At 45.4% G+C, this 20,931-nt stretch overlaps 1 protein-coding gene across 1 annotated transcript in view; it reads right to left on the bottom strand.

Moving 5' to 3' along the window:
* LOC104470421 (Wilms tumor protein 1-interacting protein homolog) overlaps positions 1-20,931 on the bottom strand; it is a gene marked incomplete at both ends in the record, with an annotated part of 72,666 nt that overhangs the window by 11,307 nt on the left and 40,428 nt on the right. Inside the window, one exon of the mRNA XM_010085347.1 lies at positions 6,938-7,005. Within this exon, the coding sequence (XP_010083649.1) occupies positions 6,938-7,005 (68 nt within the window). The remainder of the gene's footprint in view (positions 1-6,937; positions 7,006-20,931) is intronic.

Raw genomic sequence — 20,931 nt, 5'->3', positions numbered from 1 at the left:
AGCACCTCAAGAGGAAATCAGGGAGTGACTACCTGGCATGGAACCAACTGGACTTTGTAACATACTCTTCAAAACATTCCACTAGCAAATATGAAGTATGGGATAGTTACAATAGCCCATAATGATACATCTCAGAAAAAAAACCAAAACATCTTTGTCTTTCCTTGTCTATTTTGTCATGGCTCAGAGAATGATTTAAGAGTCAACAACCCAGTTCAGGAAATGCTGAGCACCCTTTCAGGGAGCACAGACCTTACCAACACACTGACAGTTCATCACATTATGTTTATCTGTATCATACCTGGGTCTAGGTACCGCCCGTGTATTGCTCTTTTATAAACTTGGGAGATTTTTCTGCACTCCAGTTGGTCTTCTATTTCAAAACACCAATTTTCTTCAATTAGCAGAGCTGCAGTTTTCCATGCCATATGCAGCGTTTGCACCACTGACCCTTGGCTTCTCAGCCTTGCTGCCAATATTTTTATATGGGCCCTAGCTTTAAAAATTTGTCCTCTGGGATGAATTCCTGGGAGAAAATCCAGACCCCCCTGAAGTCAATGGGACCTCTGCCACCAGCTTGAATGGACTTGTAACTTCTCATTACAGGACAGAGCACTACAGCATCGTGTTGCAATGAGAGGTGAACCCCACCTGCCAGCTCCACACGCTCATGTCCATTCAAGTCGAGTCCAAAGAGCAGAGGCCAATCAATACTTGACTAGTCCTAAATATTTTGAAATTTGAATTTTAAGTCCATCTGTAGGTTTGATGCAACACCTCAATTCAGAATACCCCAATTAATCAGAATTACTGTAAAATTTGTTTAAAAACTAAAACCAGGACCACTAGCATACTACAAACTCTCAGGGAAAAGTAAGGAAGGAAAAGTATTCAAACTTTTTTGGCAGGGAGGCGCCGGATCGAGACACACACAAGTAACGACATGAACCTCACTCCCTCATGCGTGGATTACAGTAACACACTCGAATCTGTTTGCCTTTGTTTTCAGTGACAGTATCTGGGAGCACAGCAACACTTGGCATTCACGATGCCTCTGGAACTTGAAAGCACCTCCTGTCCCAACCTAGAGCTGTCAGCACCCTGAAAACACACTCAGGCTTCCTTGCACTTCTGTACGTCAGGAATATTGCAGCAAATCCCTTTTCAACCTTTGATTCCATCGTTCTGTTAAACACACCAATAACCACCCCTGCCTGTCTCTCCTCTGACTTGACACATGCATTTCAACAGCAAGTCTCCTGAATACAGCATCCTCCCAGTTACCTGGAACTCCATTTTCTCTGTGATTCCCTTCAGAGATGAAACAGACACAAGCTGCAGCTTTAATCATTTACCTTTTCATCTAACTCTGGGTCTTCTGAGAGTCTCGCTTAGCAGCAATGGGCTCTCTGACTAATGCACTAGTCCCAGTCCTCCCAAGGGGGATCTCCAAACATTTATACTCACCGAGATGGAAAATCAAACCTCTGACTCCAGCTGACACCAGCTTCAGTTACACTAAATAAAACTATCTTGCTAGGGCCCCAGCAAGTGGGACGGGCCACTTCCCACACTGCCAGGCTTGGAAGACAGCACGTGCACAAACTGCAAATAGCCTCGTTATATGATTAATATTTACATTGCCACCATGCCCAGGGGCCCAAAGGGTGAGGGTCTTGTGTTTGGTGCTACAGGAGATGAAGGTGCAAGCCCAGCTCTCATGAACCCAGGTAGTCCTCTGTTGATATCCTATCCCTTTCCATCATCATTTCCATTTGTCACCTCCCTACCAGTCGTGCGCACCCTGATCCTTTTGCAAAATGAAGTTTTTAGAGCCTTTCTCTTTGAGGATATACGAGGAAAGGGACAGATCTTCCTCCCCTCTTACAGAAAGGGATGAACAGCTTTAGATGAAACTTTCAACAACTAATGACAGCAATAGTTAGCTACAGGCAAAAACCTGGCATGAAGAAGTTCAGCCTAAATGATTAAATTTGGCAAAGTTATAAGACAGTGAAAGAGATAATCTTAAAGGGGAGGTTTTGGATGACATTAGCGCTGTGCACTGCAGCTTGTGGTGGCTGTAATAGGTTATTTCCAGAGCATCTGAGTGTCTTCCAGTAGTGCATTAAGCAATGTAACTAACATCTGTCACGAGGTTCATTTTCCCTCTCATCTCCTCCCTGGAGGGAAATTCTCCCATTTCTTAACCTCTGCTGGACCCCCACTCAATAACATTCATTACCTCAAGAGAAAAAGGAAAAGCCTCTCAGAAAGAAAAAAAAAAAAAGTAAAAAAGAGAGAGATAATAGATCTAAGATTCAGGCTGCTTTGGTGACATTTTTAAAGTCTTTTTTGCCAAGAAAAACAGTAATTTCTTTTAAATTTCTTTACATGATATTTAAGCATTGAAAAGGAAAGACGAATTAAAATTATTGAGCTATTTTTCCTTCACCCATGATTATGCAGCAATTTATCAACAAAATGGAACAAGAACATCTGACTGGGGTTATTTATTATACAGTAAGGCATTTACTTTTTGTTCACTTCACCAGGAACAGTGTCCCTGTTATGGCTAGTTAGCCATCTGTGTCCTAAGAGCTTTCAGGGAAGGATTAAACTGTCATTTGTTTTATTTCCTTTCATGAAATAACTATCCTAACAGGGCCGAGGCAGGACTTGGATATTGCTGGACTCGCTACCTTAAGGTGGCATGAAAAAGAGTAACTGGATCTCCCTTGGAGCTAAAGCAAAGCAGGGAAGATTGGGGTTTTGTTCTTTTTCTTCCTTACACTCAGTGACACGCAATATCACTTCTGAAGCGCTCCTACTGGAAATTGCACGGATTAGGCAATCTCTGCACCGTGCTTAGGCAGAAGTGGAATTATCTGTGGATTTATTTTTTTTTTTTAAATCCGATCCATTTACTACATTTAGCCAATATGGTTTGGGTTTAAGCACTGAAAGAATCTGCAGCTAATCAGGGCTGGAAGCAGGAGGCTGACAAAATAAACACAGAAGGAAGAGAGATGCTCTCCTCTCCAGGTGGTGAGGCTTTACCAGCCCTCGCCCATCAATTTGCAACCCCACGCACAGCACACCAGCACTGTTCCTGTGAGGATGACTGCAGCTTGTGGCAACCCTTCCCCATCTGCAACTCCACAAATGGGTCTAAAAACTTCTAGCACTTCTTCCCTGGAAAGAACGAGCAAAACAAGCCGTCTGATTCAGAGGAAGATAATGTGTGCCCTCAGTAAGAGCAAACATGTGGGAAAACTATTTGCTAGAAGAATGTACCTTGCGGCTATTGCCAAAGTTTTTGATGGGTGTATCTGCTCTTTGGATAGCTTTATGGCTGCGCAGTGGAAATTGCTCATAACGAATGATAACATCTACATTTCTCTAACACCTTTTGTCCAGAAATCAAAAGCACTTTTCAAAGAAACGGCCAGATTTTGAACACTTGATGCTAGCAGCTCCTCATGTCACGCTTTTACAGATTGATTACTGTGAAACAACTTGGTAGCCAAAGCTCTCTGGCCCTCGCTATGCTTTGAGTGACAAGTGAGCTTAAAAAATGTCACCCACATGCATTTCACCACTGACATACAACTGCCTCTGGGGTGGAAGGGACACACCCGGGAGCCAGCTGGCACCTACACTGCGCTGAACCTCAAAAGGGACAGTTTAGCTCAGGAGGGTGAGCCCTGCTCTTCCAACAGGTGCCAAATGTTTCCAAGGATCAGATAATGGCTTTTCTCAAGGTCTTGGCTTCGAGGACCACAAATAATACAGCAGTGAATTCTGTGTATCACCTTTGATAGAAAGAGCTGCTCTGTCTTGAGTGAGTGGGAGTTAAAGAACCAGGTATTGCATGTGAGCCATCAACTACAGCCCTGGAGACTCTGCTCCGGCAGGAGCCATTCTGACGGAGAAAACAGCAGCATTGCAGGAGAATTAAAATACTGACATCTGCAGGAAAATCTTAAACATTTCTAACAGTTCCAAAAAGAAGAAACCCATAAAGAATGTCCATTCTTCCCTAAAATTTCCTGTTTTGCCTGTTTTACAGCAAGAACCAGTTCAGCTTTTCTGCCCGTTGCTGTTCACGTGCTATTTAATGCTGCCCCAAAGTGGGACGCGCTGCAGTCCCTGTGCCTGGCTGGGACTGGCCTGCAGGACGTCCCCAGTATGATGTCGCAGATGATGGGGAAGAAGGACCTGCAGCAAATTAATGGGATGCACAGAGGTAGCAGTGGGGATGGACAGAGCTCTGCAAGAATTACAGCCCTCAGTTCTGCCTCATGCGGTGTGTTAAGGGTGAGAAGGGGATGGGGTCTCCTCCAAGGAGAAGGGAGGCTCCAGCCCACTCCCACCCCGTGCCCCATTTGTAACTCAGCTGCTCCCATCAGCATCCCTCTTGCTGGGAGGGCAAATGAGGGCTCAGTCAGACCACGGCTGCTGTGGTGGGACTGTGACCAATGGAACATGGACTCCTCACACCTGTCCCTGGGAGTCCATGGAAAGATCATCCTGCTGTTGCAAGCCCAACCACACAGACACAGGCCCCCCCAGTTCAGTTGTCATTATACAGGGATCTCACCACCAACAAGCCCAGCGTGACAGCACAGTACCTGCTATAGGTCAGGCTTGCAGGGAGGGAGGAGGCAGGTCTCTGTAGAAGACCTCTGGACTCAGGGCTGTGGGACAGCTTCACAGACTGTTACAATGCATAGCAGCTCCCATAGCTCTGCTGGCACTCTTTTCATGGCCTGCAAAGCTTGCATGGTTGTGGTCAGACGGCAGAGTGCAAGATCAGTCTCACTCATCCTCACACCTTCCTGCCCCAGGCTCCATCTTTAACTTCCCTAACATCCCACCACCACACTGTCAGCAGGGAATCCATATATAAAGCTGCATTAAGATTTGGAGTTACGGTAGAGACGGAAATACTCATTTCAAAAAGCATTTGGCTATCTGCTTTGGACTGAAAGCACCTTTTTACAGAGGATTTGGGTTTCCAAGTAGTTAGGAGCAGACCTGGGAATATGAAGTAGTTCAAATAATTTCCTTTTTAATTGCTACTTTGCACCCTTTTCCTCTGAGAAAAGCTTTGAGCTTTCTCTGTCCACAGAACTCTACAATAGGCAAAGCTGTTTTATTTTATTAGGGAAACAACACAATTCCTAGTATTTTTGCTGTGATGTTTGCTCAGGGGAAGCTGTGAGAAGATGAAATCACTTTCTGAGAAGCAGCTGGCTTAACAGGGGCAGGGACAACATCAGAATTTGATTTCTTTTGCTGACTTACGCAGCTGTGAACTCTCCTGGTCTGCTTCTCTCCTGGGATCCCTCTGTGCTACTGGGAATCCGCTAAGATGTGTGGGAAGTTTGGGCTTTTAAATCTGTGCCTTAAATGTCCCAACAGTTCCCTAACTGGCAGCAAGTTTATTCCTATCAGATTCTTAAGTTCATTTTTCTTGGGAAAATCACTGCAAATATCTCCCTTCAGAAGCCTACTACAGAACATGTCAAAGAATTAAAGAGGTTCCCCCCCACCTTGAAAACTGAATGTTCTCCAAAAGACTGAGATTTTTAGATTTAAAATTCTCATTTATGGGCTGCAATAACAAACTAACAACAACAATCGTGGTTCAGTCTGGATGAAAAGTTTTGATCATGGGGAAAGTACATTGCAACACAGTTCAAAATAAAAATCTCAAAGGTTTGAGCCCCTCCATCTCACCCTCCACCTCCTCTTTCTCTCCCTGTGCTTCTGCAGAAACACAGAACTAAGAAAGAGTTGAAAAAAAACAAGGGAGAAAAAATATTTTTTCTCCAAATCGCAAGCAAAAGAGTAACACATTTCAATTATGACAAGATACAATTTGCTTTTTTCAACAGGCTCCAGCTATGGTAGGCTGAGAGTAAAGGTGTAATCCATGAAGGCAAATATGGCTTATATTTTAGGAATTTCCATAATTTTTATGGATTGCATTGATGAGAAAGGCACTTGCACACTTTGAACTGGTAACATTTCTGTTGTGGGATATACTTTGAATAATTCCTTTGCAAAAAGCATGGCCATGTATTCATTAGAAATGGAAAGTCCTCCTGAAAGACCCAAGCTTCCAAATGAGTGGTATTTCAATAAACAAAGCTGGTATAAATTCAACATCCTGATTCGCCAATTAATCATCCTCTAAGCTAAAATATATCATTCTTCTCTCATTTCAATTCCCAGCCATGCTGTCCTCCTAATCTTAATTACAAATGGTCTGCCACTTATCAAATCATTCTCTGTGTACTGCACAATCTTCACCCCTAATTGCACAAATATTTTATTTTTGGAACAACACAGCTCAGCAACAAGCTTCATTTTTCTTTTCATGACTCCGTCTCTATTAAAGTAAAGCGTTTATAAAAGCTCTGGGCACATGGAGAGAAAATGAGTTGCTCCTCCGTGGCCAATAGTTTTTACCTAACCACAATGCAGCTCCACATCACTCTGAGCAGAGCAGTGATTAAAACTGCACCTGCAACAAAGCAACATTGTACGCCAGGATGCCCTGCTCCAGTCAGAAACATCTCCCCTCTTGTTATGACTGGTATTCCCCAGATGTTTGACTTTGAGCTCCAGCTTGGCAGGCGAGGCTTTGTGGCTGCAATTCAAGTCCCAAGCTTGAGCAGCTCCAGTGTTTATTCTCATAATTTACACTTTGTGATGGCTTATGGACAGTTATGTACTTGGTTTCATAGCCACCACTTCAAACCAACGGCCTGATCCTGCCTTTATGGAGTTAGTGGTAAATGCTTCCCAACTCCAGCACTGGCAGGCAGCCCCAGATGACTAAACCGCCTCTCAAAGCAAACAAGCCGATACAAAAGAATGATTTGATTTAAAAACAATTAAAAAAATGCCTGCAAATCTTACTTACTAGGAAGTCTTCTTCACAGTACACCTTGCCATTGACATTGTAGAATGCTTTTCCTCGTAGTCTTCTCCCTGTCAAGATACGGTACCGTCAGAATTTTGTGCTCCGTCCCCAAACCCAGTTGTTCCGGATGCATGGTGAGACGCACGCGCTGCTGCACCCGTGTGCGTGGCCAGCTCCTGCCCTCTCCTCCCCAGAGACACAGGTGAGGGTTAGGCTCCCAGCTCTATCCTGCCTTAACAAATTCCTTATCAGCTAAATGTTACTTCTAAATGCAGATTACGGAACACAGCTGATACCAGTTCCTAGAAAATTTGAAACCTAATCCCAAAATTATTATTCTGGGGGGAAAGGCTCATTTAGAAATTGAGACAATTTTCCTAGCAGGTGAAATCACAGCAGGCACACATTCTCTGCAATCAACATCAGCCATATGCTTGTCTCCAAAGGACCAAACAAGGGATACAGCATATGGATGTTCCTGTCACCTTTAAAAATATTAGTACATTAATCAATGCCACAGCAGCTACACCCACAGCTCCCTGGGACACCAAAGCAGTACAAGGCACACATGACAGAGAGAAGGGCAGGAATCACAGTGAAAACAAGGTATTTCCTTTTCAAGTTTGAACATTTGCCATTTCATTAGTGCTTGCGGAACTCCACTGACAAAGCCTGCAATCACCGTGAACCGATGGCTCCCTTTACAGCTACAAAACGCACAGCAGACTCCCGAGAGTCCCAACAAAAAGGACTGAAACGAGGAATTAAAAAACCACTGAGCCCAACCAGCTTTTAGATACAGCGGATACCAGGGCTGCTCCAATGAAAGCAACACCATTTTATCAGTGTAAAACCAGACAGCAGGATGGGAAACCTCACTCATCCTGACTCACCTTATTTCCACTCTGCGCCAGGGTCCCACTGGACAAACCCCCACACACCTGGGCGCTCCCACAAGCCGTTTGCAGCCCTGCCAAGCAGAGGGCAAGAGGCTCTGTATCTACCGCTCAACAGACGAGCCCTCCCAGGTCACTGCCGAAGCTTTTACTCCACAGAACGAGCCTGGATGTCTCCTACCAAGGCAGAGTAGCTCCGCCATAAACACCGACGATCTCTGTGGAGGTTTGACTCCGAGGGCCGGCACGCTGAGCCAGCTGGCCAAGCACAGAGGGGAAGGAGTGCTCTCCACGGTTTCCATAAACAATGTTGAGGAAAATATGATTAATTTTCAGTGCTTGAAAGTGCCTTTTACACGTTGCCACCGTGATCCGATCCTGGGAAACAGTGTGTGGCACAAAGAAGTTGGGATCTGGGCTGATGCTTTTGGGAAATCACATGCTGCATGTGGTTGTCTGGCGGTTTTACTGTCGTGGCCGAGGGAAATGCTTCTTTTGTGTGCACATTCTTGGGCTGTCGATCTCACGGGCTGCTGTCTCCATACTGCTGGTAGGTGGAGTCAGCTCTTGTTTGTCTTTCCAGCTGCCTGGTAGCTCTGGTGGGGACCAGGAGCCTGTTGGCGTGGGCAATGCACTGAGACCATCCCATCTCCTCTGAGAGTCTTAGGTAAAACTGCTCCATCCTACACATCACCGAAACAAGGCACAGGGCTGGGACAGCAACCGGGGGTCACGGGGTCTCTCTAAACTGATGCAGGAGCAACCACCTCTAGATCTTCCCTCCGGCTTACCCAAGCTGTTTTTAAACCTCTCCAGTGAAAGATAAAGGAAAAGTAAATGGAATGGAGGGAAGGAGAGAGGACAAAATGGCTTTTTAAAGGACACGTTGGCTCTGCCTTAATACACAACTTGTCTTTAGAAGGTGGAGATGAATTGGCTGCGCCCAGAACAGGGACTTGCCTGGGATGTGCTGATGCAGCACTTCCACCTTGCTCACACGCACCATCACTGCAGAGCTGGGGCGCTTGTTTCAGGTGGAGAAGCGCTGGCCATCACGCTCACCACACTCCTGTTATGCTTAGAAGCAGCAGAGATGATCAGGAACAAATCCTGAGCTCTGTTGCTGGAAGGATGTCTGCAGGAAAGGAACACCCTATTTCAGGGTGCCGTCAGCATCTCCCAAGGCACTGCAGAAGGTGCACGAGGACCCGTACATCCCGCTTTGTATCCCAGGGTTCAGAGCCTGGCAGTGCTCAGGTTGATGGAAATGCCCCAAATTCTGCTCCTGTTACTTCTTTAGCACAGCACCACCAGCAGAAGCCAGCAGGGTCAGAGCTTTCCTGGACTGGGAAGGAGAGGGAAGCCTACGACCCAAAGCACAGGGTAAAACCAACATTTCAGACTGGCTCTTAAAGATGCTTGTGTTATCAAGATGCGTTTGGCAGCTGACTGCCCTGTGACACGAACAGCCTCCTGCACAGCCGAGCTGTGAGCCTCCACCTCAGCCCTGGTACAACCTGTGAGCCCGGGCTCACAGCCGGCTCCGCAAGCCCCCCCACCTGCCCAACACAGACAGCTTCCCCCCTTCCCTACAGCCAGTGTGGTGAAAACATCTCTGTTTTACACCACACTCGCAGAGCAACACCTCTCAAATCTGAGGAAAAATATCATTTTCCCCATTTTACAGCTGAAAAAAACCGAGCCACCTATTATGGAACTGACTTGCCTAAACTCATAGGGCAGGTAAGCAGCTTGCTCACATGATAATTACTATTAATAGCAATAATTAGTAAGATAGACAGGCCTTTTACCTTAGAGGAATTTCATTTGGGGATCGTACAATAATCATCTCATAAACAAGAAACAGCAAGTTATCGCACAAACTGCCATGGCTGCACTACGCTGGCTGCTACACGCTGCATTTTAGAAATGAAGGAGAAAGCATTTGCCCTCCAGAAGAGTTTCCTAAATGACAGCATTGAACATGGCCAAACACCAAACTCTGTGAGCGCCTGGGCATCATGTGAAAACTGCAACCAAGAGAAAGAGTGCTGGCAGTGGCAGCCAGGGAGATGCAGTGCGGGTACCTCCCAGCCCAGGGCAGCCCCGCGGCAGGGCAGGCAGTGTCCCCAGGTCCGGGTCCCCACCTGAGCCTGGCCGCACTGGACAAGGCGGTTTCACCTCTCAAGGTCCTGGAGTGACTCGGGGGCCTGCACAGCACCAGCCTGTTCTGTGTAGCTGTAACCCATTATCGCCAATCAGGCAGAGATTACCAGTTAAAAAAAACACTGCTGCTTTCGCCCGGCCAGCTAGGCAAAGTAATACCATCCTGCCCACTGGTACAGGGAACCTGCTGCCTGGCTTTCCTTTGAATGACCGCGTATAGCCAAGCCCACGTTACTATTTGCTTTCAAAATACTGAAACAAAAGTCAAGAGTTTCTGACAAAACTTGATGCAACTTGCCGACAGCTCATTATAATAATAATGAGCAGTTATAACGAGCAGCCTAGCGCAGAGTTCACAAGTACAGGGTTTCACACACACTGTACTTCTTTCCTCCTCCTGCTGGATACCCACTTTGGCACACCCGCCCTGTCAGACCAGTTTTCAGCAGCAGCGAGGCCAAGACTGTTTCACACTGGCCAGAAGAGCGGCAGGTCAGCCGGGAACGTGCAGGGGGACCACAGCACGGGGCTGGAGCCACCCAGCCTGCAGCTCACACGCAGGCACCACCAGCTTTTATAGAATTTTTTTCCCTGAGTGCTCTTTAGAGCTTTCTTTTACTGTAGGAAATGAGATGCACTCATGGTGACAACAAATGCTTGCTGCAAATAACATTCACATTTCTTGACTGACACCCACACATTGGGGGGTAGCGAGCACCAGGATAAGGTGGTTCCACCACCTCAGGTGGGAGGCAGAGACCTCATAAATGCTCCAGCAAAGAGTGCAAAGCTTCATGGAGACAATCTAGCAGTTAATAAAATGCAAGCTAGAAATCACTCTGTCCCAAGGAACGGTCACAACTGGTGCTTGCAACCAACATGACAAACATCCAAAAGAAAGCTGGCTTTTGGAATTTAAAAAAAATTATATAAAATCAGAATCAGCTCTTGGCTTTTAACATAATTTTACACTTTTAACCAGTGTATGAGTCTCTGGTCTTTAAATGCATCTAAATTACTTCCTGTACTATTTTTCTCCCCTATGTGTTGCAAAATAAAAGGAAGGAACAGGAAAGCTGCTGCTTTAGCAAAGGACTCAGCTCAGAGATTCAGCTTGCAAAAGGAAAAAGGACCCACAGTTGACACAGGCTGTCCACAACTATTCTCTCCAGTCTCCACAACACTTTGCTGGGTGGTGAAAACACACCAGCCAGGAAGCCAAAATGGGGTAAAACTTTTTCCAATGCTGTTTCAAAAGCTGCTCCAGGCCCTCATGGAACAAAGCGTGAATGAGACAGAGTTTTACGGTTTTAGAAGGTGTTAAAGAAGAGTGCTGAAACTGTCCCGTCCCGTCCCCTCCCCACTAGCCCGGAAAGCATCTTCAAAGCCCTCCCTGCCGCTGCTGGCAGTGGGGTATTTGCCTACAGGGAGGTGAGTTTATCAAGTCACAGCCTTCAGTGGTAGATTTCCAGTCTCACTGGGATGATGCAACCGAGTCGGGGTCTAGCACCCCCCCCTCGCCTTTGTCAGACAGGAGATAGCAATGTCTCACTGTCACAGCATGGTTATTAGACCTAATTACTGTTTGCAGCGTGCTTTGAAGTTGAAAAGTGCCAAGCATTATTATAATATTTTAACTACTTTGATGATTAAAAACACGCAACCATTGGGTAATAATCATGATTTACTAGTATTGTAGTGTAAGCAAGTTCATGTGAGAAGCCTGCATTGTCTCAGTGCCTGACGCTACTTAAAACCAAACAGCTCCCCTCTGACATAATGGGAATGCTGCAGCCCCAGCCTCGCCTCCCAGATAATGCCTGGCGTGTCCCGAGACTTCCAGCATGCTGAAAAAAACACACCAGTGTACCTCCTCACCATCATGAGCTCTCTCATGATATTTTAGATATATGTACCTCTTCTTGTAACTTCATGCAGGAAAGTTTCAGCATTACAGGGAACAAAGTGCGAGATGACTAATAACGTCCTTGTTATTTCTAACATTACAGCTGTGTGGAACAACAGGCTTGTATTTTAGTCAGAAAGTGTAATTAAAACTGCCTCATATGGAGCGCAGTCAAAGCATTCGGCTGCGGGTATTGCTGCTAAAGATAAGAAATTCGTTAAAGCAGAGCTAATTAAAAGCCTGAACAGCCCAATCTATTGCCATGGAACATTATTCAAGTACCTGCGGTTCCTGCTGGCTGGGGACATGCCTGGGTAGGTCTGACCACACACGAGCACAGACCTCAGCTCTGCCACAGCCTCTCCCACAGGGGCACGGCCCCCCAGAACCCCCGCGCAGGTGATGAGCAAGGTGCAGGCTGCGGCAGGACCTGGTGGGACGGCTGTGTGCTTGAGCCCCCAGTACAGCCATACGCTGCTTCTGCCGGGAAAGTGGCACCCACGAGATCCTGGCTTGTCTCACAGCAGCAACACAAATACACAGGATCCTTCTCTAATAGCTCTTTCTCAAGGAAACAAATGTATCACATTGCTTCTCTCATTGGAATTTCCTCCCCTTGCTTCTTATTTTACAAATTGTCAGTTCTGAGGCTGAATGGGACACTCGGTGAGAATCTCTGCACTCTAGAAGCTTTGGTCCACAACTCGCACAGCAGCCCCTGGCTCTTCATGCCTGACTGAACGACAAACTGTGCATATCTGTTTTAGTTAGCAATGTTAAACATGCACCTAATTGCTTGTCAACTGCTTCAGACACCACCTCTGCAGTGACTGATGTGACACCAGCACCGTTACCAGCCTCATGTTAGAACCTTAAATTAGGTTAGAACCTCAAAGTGTTCCGACTAAAGCGACATGTAAACATACACACAGGATTAATACACAACATTTGCTCACATATTTCCCAGCTACCATAATAGGGAAGGAAAATTCCCACGTACTGCCCCAGAGCCCTGTCAAAGTGAAACCTGGCACAAGGTGGCTTAGGCTGAGCAGATGTATCTGCACCCCTGCTGCCCACCTGTGGCCACAGCCTCCATCAGTGCTCAACAGAAATGTAAACTTGGCCAGGCCAAACTTGGTAATTTGGTTTTGCAGAAGCCCCTGGGGCTGCTCTGAATCAGAGCCGGTCTGCGGGGGCCATCCGTGGGCTGCCCAATCTCCAGAATGCAGACAGCACCCAAAAGCACTCTTACACCCCACATGCCCCCCATGGCTGCGATGGTGCCCATCGCCGAGTCCATGCAGGGGCGGCTGGTGCCCAAGCAACGTCCCCTGGGGCTTGTGGACACCACCATGACAGCACAGGGTGCCTGGATGGGAACCACCATCCGTACCCTTCAACTACAGGCTGGCACAGATGCTGCAGCTTTTCTTGCCATGCAAGGTACCACCCGCCCTCTGAAGAGCACCCGCGTGCTCTCTGAAGTACACATTTTAGTGACTGAGAAACTGGGACTGAAATAACTCAAAAGCTGAGGGGCAAACAAAACATCCAGAATCCAATCTGTTCTCCGCAGACCCCTAGGCTGGAGGATTACTATTTCTGAAAGTGGAAGGAAGCTGAACTTAAAGTCACCAGATGATTCCAGAAGCTCAAACTTCAAGGGAAACAGCGAGTTTTACAAACATGGAATAAATAATTGAAAATATTAAGTAATAACAATCCACCTCTACTACCTCCTCTACCCAGTCACCTCAAGATAAAACCAATGCAGAATGTCACCCTAGAGATCTGTTTTCTTTCACTAGGTGGAGGAGGTTCGCCTGCCCAGGAATTAGAGATGTGCCAAAAGAAAACAAAAGCTTCCAATATTTTTTTCTTTATTTGTTACTGTTTCTCCTTTACTCACATGTGATCTTGGGCCCATCCCTCCCTCTGGTTTATGACTGCCGTCCGCACAGAGATTTTCTTTACGACTCACATGTGATCTTGGGCCCATCCCTCCCCCTGGTTTATGACTGCCGTCCACACAGAGATTTTCTTTACGTGGGGTTTCTATCACTCCACCCACTTGAGAACAGGGAGCACGGAGGCTGCTTTATCCCCTCAATAACTGTTCATTAAACTTTTCTCCTCGATCTCCTCCAGGGGACTCGCACAAAGCCACCAAGCAATGTGAGCACGACCTCTCCATGACAGGTCCTGCACTGGAGCTGCAGCCTTGGCCCCGGCGGGGTCCTGGTGACAAGAAGGGTCTGTAGGGCTGTGCCCAGCCCTGGAGAAGCTGCCAGCCCCCAGCCCCCTCCTCACAATGCTCAACTGCTCAGGCTTTGTGAAAGGAGGGGTGAATTTCTAGGGCTTTCAGATAGTTTTAAGACAGAGGAGAAAAAAAACACCAATGCCAAATTCCTTTGAATAGAAGATACTGCATGTTGGCAGAAGCCACTTTTCACAGATTCCAGCCGTTTGAAATCTGAAACACTAAAAAGTGGCTACTGTGGATGTGCTGTATTCTTCTTTTCAAAGCAATCTGGCACACAATTTTGCTCCCCTGTTTCAGGACCCAATCCTGCATTCCTTTCACGCTCAGACTCCCATTGACTTTAAGGAATGCAGGATTGGATCCTAAATGTGTGCTTTACTCACACAATAGCTCCTCCTGGTTACGATCTATTGAGAAAGGCACACTTTAAAAACCATTTGGAATTGCAGGCTCATCCACCAGGCCAGAATGCCTATATAGATCTTCCATTATTTCAGGAAAAACGCTCGGTGTGTGAACTGCACACATGCACAGTTTCCTGGTTTCAAGCTGCAGGCACAGCTTAGCTTGAGACGTATCAAAATATTGTGAGCACTGGCCTGATAGCGCATAAAGAAACCACGTGTAATTTCAGTATTAGAAAAAAAGAAAAACTCCGGGGGGAAAAAAAAAAGCCACCAAAGCAAACATATAAGCAGCTGAATCTCTAGGATGGTTTTTCAGAGAACTTTTGTAAAAGCCTCGAAAAGACCTGCACTGGCTAAAACAAAACAGAGCCTTGCACTGCTATTTTGGAGGATGCTGTATATTGAGTTACGAGGCTATTACGATGCAAATCTCACATGTACAAGCTTTTTACTTGGCCATAAACACAAAACAGTATACATTGTCCTTTCAGAAGAAAAGGTTTGCTGCTAAAATAGCAGAAGCCCTACGTAAATAACCAACATTCTTTCTGCCTGAGGTCACTGACTTGGCCTATTCAATTCCGGGCTAGTCTGGGATTTGACAATCTAAGCAGGGGAGAGGCCCTTTCCTTTTTTCAAAAGAATGCTGGGATTTTATTTGAAATTTAAACTCTTGCAAACAAAAGGTGGCATCGTATGCTAGAGGCCTATGAAGGTGGAGTACAGGATGTGTATTGTTTTCTCCCTTTACACAGATTCTTTCAGGAAAGAGTATTCAGAGTCTGTGAACAAATGCTAATAAAATATTATCATCAGGTAGGCAGACATAGCAAGATATGAACAAACACTTTTAAGAGATCAGGAGACTTACTTTTTAAAAATATTGATGCAAGGAAAGCATAAAAATTTTCATTTAAAATAAATATTTTTTAAATATTGAAAATTCCTCCATAGTTCAAGTTCCTATACTAATTCATATTTGTACACTAAAAAAAGAGCTTTTCAGTGCAAATCAACTGTGGCTACAGAGTCAGTATTCATTCTCAATCTCAAGTTGATCTGTCCTGGAGAGGCAGATGGCAGTTAACTATTTTTTCCTCCCAGTTACCGTTGCCCAGCTCTTGGGAGTCTCACAAAAGCACGCTCTTGTCTAATACACTGATGATTTCCATTTCTGGGCTGTTATGCAGGCTCTGCACTGCTCTGTGCCACCTCTCCAGCACAGGAGCAGCGCGCCAGCTTCTGCCACGCAGACGTGCTGGTACTGCTCACCTCCCACTGCAGAAGACCACGCTAGGCTGAGTTTGCAGCTGGTGTAAATCTTGACGGCATCACTGAACTCATCACAATTTATACAAGCTGTAGACCTGCCCCAAGGTACTATCTTCACCAGAAAAAAGTCTGTCTTTGCTATGCACTCACTAACGTGTGGTAAAATCCAGATGAAAACAAGGTAGTTTATCATTTTGACATGTTTGTAGCCCAGGGTAAACTCTAGTCTCTCCTCTGCAGTTTACCTTAACTTGCCACGATGTCAAAATGAAAAACTTCATTATCTTCCCCAGGATTTTGCCTCATGTCAGCTATCGCACCTTTCCATCCAGAAAGCATGCCTTTGCTGCCAAGAAATGTCATGTTTCTGCACTGAGGCAGGTAGCTTGTCTTGCTCTGACCACTCTGCATCATTTGCCACCACCAAAGCCAGCAAGCCCCAGACTGGGTGGAGAGGACGTGGAGGGTACATTTCTGCCCCAGCCTAATTGCCAGTCTCCCGCAGAATTACATAGATAGATAGCCAATATCTTTTGTTACCTTGCTGGAAAACCCCACCTTCCTTGGCAGGGTATCCATAATCTCCGTGCCATGTTTACTCTAGTGTGGAATTCTCTCTTCCTTTCTCTCTCCTCCTACTCTTCGGTCAGGTTATTTAACAAAAACGTTACTTAGCGCTGCAGGGACAGGGAGAGCTCTGACCTCTGGTACTCGGGCAAAGCGTTCCTGTGCAGACCATATTATAAACTACTTCCAAGCTTCCATATAATTTGCAAAAGTTAGAATTGGCAGATGTTTCCTTTCTCTCCCACTTATGTATTTATTTTATCCCATACCACCCATCAATTTCAGGGCATAAATTATTTCCATGGAGCTCAGACAGAAGAACTTATGTTGAAAAGGAGTTTGTAAAAACATAAGCCAAGCATATATTTAAAAGCAGAAATACAACAGCCTGCATTGATCTAACAGCTATTTTAGGCACATATTTTAACATGTATCTTAAAATATATTTCTTAATAAGCTAGCAAGCAGGCACACTAACAGGAAAATGTAAAATAAAGGTCCAAATGTACTTCAATTAAGATTTTTTTTTTTCAGGGCTGGGTTTACAAATGCAAAAAAAAAAGTGAAGAACAAGGGCGAGGCAACACAGACCACTAGGTAAATGCTGTGAGAGGCCTCTCCACAACTCGCTAAGCTGGGATGGAAGGGGGTATAACTCTTCCCCTGAGGTAGCTTCCACTGTGGGAAGCTTTCATGGTTCCATCTCAGACCCTGCTCGTTATCAGCAAAGAATTCCACTTTTCCAGCCGCTGCCCGCAAGCCAGGCCTTAAAAGAGTACTTGTCTTAAACACACTATCCCAGGGTCCCAGTGCCAGCCCATTCTATGGTAAAATAAATCCATCAGCAAACTGGAGCCTATTCCAGCCCAAGTCTTCCTGACTCTGCAGGACGCAACCTTCCCGAGCAGCCTTGCTGGCTGCTACCCATGCAACATGGTGGGTGGCTTTCATTTCAGCTCCAGTAAGAACCACCACAATGGCAGCAACCCGGATCCATCTCACGCGGTATCCTGTCTCCAGCTCTGGCCAAGAGTGGAAGCTCAATGGGAAAGAGCATTAGAAACAGGGCTTGCACAGGCTGATGCGTTCCCAAGAATAACCTCTCAGCTTCTAGTGGCCTGCACTTAAGGCCTTCCTGCACCGCAGGTTGCATCATAACTATTATGTTTAATAGCCTCACTGGACCGACCCCTCTTTAATTTGTCTAATTCCTCTATGAGATCATTTATACTTTTGGCCCCCACGCTGTCCCTATGGCAGCGAGTTCCACAATTTCATTATGCATTGTACGAAGCATTCCCTTTTGTTTGTTTTAAACCTCTGCTGATCTCAAGCTTCTGCTCCATCCTAAAGAATGAAGCAGCCTCTACAGTCATCACCACCAGACTACAGAAGAACTTTGTAAACCAAGGCCTGAAACTTCAGTCTTGAACTGCACCTGGAAGTGAACAGGATGCAGATCACAGGCACAACTGGTATTTTTATCTAGCAACTTTTTAGGACTCTGCTCCGTTCCTTGCTGTGCAACACAGAAGTGGACATGTGTAAGTGGAACTGATAGTCCCTGACTCAAGAAGTTCACACTCTGTGTGAGCTCCCTGCAGGAGACATGACCAAGCCACTGAGTTCTGCACTGCCTGAAGTTAATGAGCAGCCTTCGTGAGGAGTGAGCTACACATGGGAGACATTTCTATGGGGATACATCCAAAAGAAGAAGCCGCTGTATTCCAGTAAGACTAAAGGAAAAAAAAAAATAAAGTTTGGTCCCTACTGCTACCTGGACATTCAGAGCAGGGCAGGAACCCATCAGAGACTCCACCTGGCAAACTTAGCTAGCAAAAGCTAGGTGAACTTGTTGAGCTGAGGGCACCGCAGACCCCTCACCACTGCTGCCAGGTTCTTTCTTGCAAGTCATTATTCTCTTCCTCATTCAAGTTCAGCCTCAACTGAAAATCATAGCTTAGCCTGGCTCTGAAACAGATGATCAGAAATCTGATGGAGAGCCGGCGTGGCCAGTCAGATTGCCAAATGTCACCTCTGCAGAGTGAGCTGCAGCATCACCCTCTCTCTTAATACTTTATACATAAAAGTATGTTGAACAAAAGGAGGACACAGCCCAATCCTGTGCCAACATGCAAGAGAGCCTGAAGGGAGATGAGCAATTTCCCTAAACTATCTTCTGCGTTGTCTCAGAAAAACAAGAATGGATCTGCACAGGAACAGTTCACTTTCTTCTCCCCAGTAGCACTGTATGCGTCAGCACCTCAGCGTGAGCAGCATCCAAGGGCACTGCTGATGAACCTAAACACACCAGCAACGCTTGATTTGAGTCACACCCAGAAAGCGTTCAGCAGCCAACATCAATGGCACCCATGTGTTTGTGAAATCAAGCTCACAGTGCTCAATTCTCATTCCCCTAAAATAAATCTTCACAATAAAGTGAGTGTCGAGATCCAGAGTGCCTAGAGATGGCATCTTGAGCAACAGCTGCAACTTTTGTCTTCATATGATAATGGAAGGATCAGGGAATGATCCTCAGGACCAGAAGTGCTAAGAAATCTTAGAAAGGTTAGTACACAGTAGAGGGGAAAAAAAAAAAATCAAAATATTCTCAGGACAGCAAAGTATTAAAACATTCTGCCAGTTTTAAAGCACATTCTTTAGGTTTAGATTATTTAGCAGTAAGTTAGAAAGAACTGCACACAGAGACAACTCTTGTTCACACAGGTGAACAATTATACTGATGTTAATAAGGTTACTTCAGATTTATTCTGTGTAACTTTGAACAAAACCTTGCTAGGACCTTAGATATGTGTTTTACACAATACTCCAGTATACTGTAATGCAAATAAAATAAAACTGAAAAGTAAAGTTGTACTGAATCACTGAAATGAACTGAGGCTTGCTCAGACAATTCAAAATATAATCAGAAATCGGCCCTCCAAAATGGCCTGCCTGTCCTTGATGTTTTGTGGTGGACTGACCACAGCTTCCTGCACCAAGACAGGCAGCTACCAAGACAGAGAGCTGAATAGGTAGGACTCCTGATAGTACACTCACTTCTTTTGGCACTCAGGTACAATAAGGATATTGTTCCTTTAATGCTCAGCTTTCCTTTTAAGAAGTATGTGAGATTTCAGCCAATTCTCCCCAATGATTAGTTCAGGATGAATGTACTTAACTCAGGATTCAGCTGGAAAGAGCCCAAGTAGATGCAATCAATTTTCCACTAAATCCACTTCCTTCCTCTCTTCCCTACCCAGCATGAGACATCAGCTCACCACTACAGCCAGTAGTGACTAAGACAATGAAAACCTCTGCCTTCAGCCATGCTCCTATCAAACTTGGTTATTCCTTCTTTTGATTTTCCCTTGTTTTCTGTTTTTACATATTCTGTTCACTAGACCAACATTTGGGCTATGTGGAAGAGCAGCTATACAGCAAATAACAAAAAAGCAGCTACACAGCAAACCACAAACACCAAATGCACTGGCAAACCCCAAATTAATCATTCAAAACTGTACAGAATCAGCTGCAGAACTTCACTAACAAAGGATGACTTTCCCCTTTGCACATACTCAACTGGAACCTCCCTGAGGTTTCAATGTGCAGGTACTCTATGTCTGCATCTGCCGGCATCCGTTCTGTGCCATCTCTGTGTGTAACACCAAATTATCTCCACCATCACCAGCTAAACACCACAGCACTTCCAAGATATTAGCTGCTGGCCACTTCACTTGAACCAACCTCACGCAGCACTGCCTAAAAAAGAACAGTTGTAACAACAGGGATGATCTGCTACTAGAATTTAACCAGGGTACTAACAAACGACACCTGTTCAAAAACAAGGCTTAGAAAACATGATCTCTGACTTCCACCTATACGACTCCTTAAGAGTTCAAGTAGATTATTTCCACCCTTATCTCCTCAAGCATATATATTCTTCTTTGTTAAATAACTTGTAGAAACAGCAAAACAAGTTCTGGTGTCTGTGTATTCTTTCGGATTTCTTCCTCCAGAACACTGGTCTCCAAACTTTTTTGATTGTGCTCCCCCCCATCAGCAAAACATGTTTGAGCATACACCCCCAATACATGTATATTTATTTATTTATAAATTATACACACCTACTGAAGTATTTTCTTCCCACACCCCAATGAGTCTTGAGAACCCCACTTTGGAGACTGCTGCTCTAGAGACCACTGGACTGTTAATACTGATTCAGCGAAGTGTTTCCATAAGTCTGAATTCACACTGCTGTGGTTCCTAAGGCTGGTAATCCACTGACTCACTCTAATAAGTTATTTGCATTATTTCCAGGAAAAATTTTGCAGGCAATGCAGTTGGAAGAGTGACAGTACCCAGGCAGCTGGCTGACTTAAGTGACTGAGGTTCTCCGACAATATCCAGTTTAATGTTAGGACATACCACACTTGTGTTTTAAATCACATTGATAGGACAACCATTGGGACACAGCAGTCAGTAATTAAAATTATTGCTAAATCCATTCCTGC

The sequence above is a fragment of the Pterocles gutturalis genome, unplaced genomic scaffold (assembly GCF_000699245.1).
Source record: "Pterocles gutturalis isolate BGI_N339 unplaced genomic scaffold, ASM69924v1 scaffold175, whole genome shotgun sequence".
Lineage (NCBI taxonomy): Eukaryota > Metazoa > Chordata > Aves > Pterocliformes > Pteroclidae > Pterocles > Pterocles gutturalis.
The sequence above is the reverse complement of the archived record's forward strand: the minus strand, read 5'-3'. Positions and strand labels throughout refer to the sequence as shown.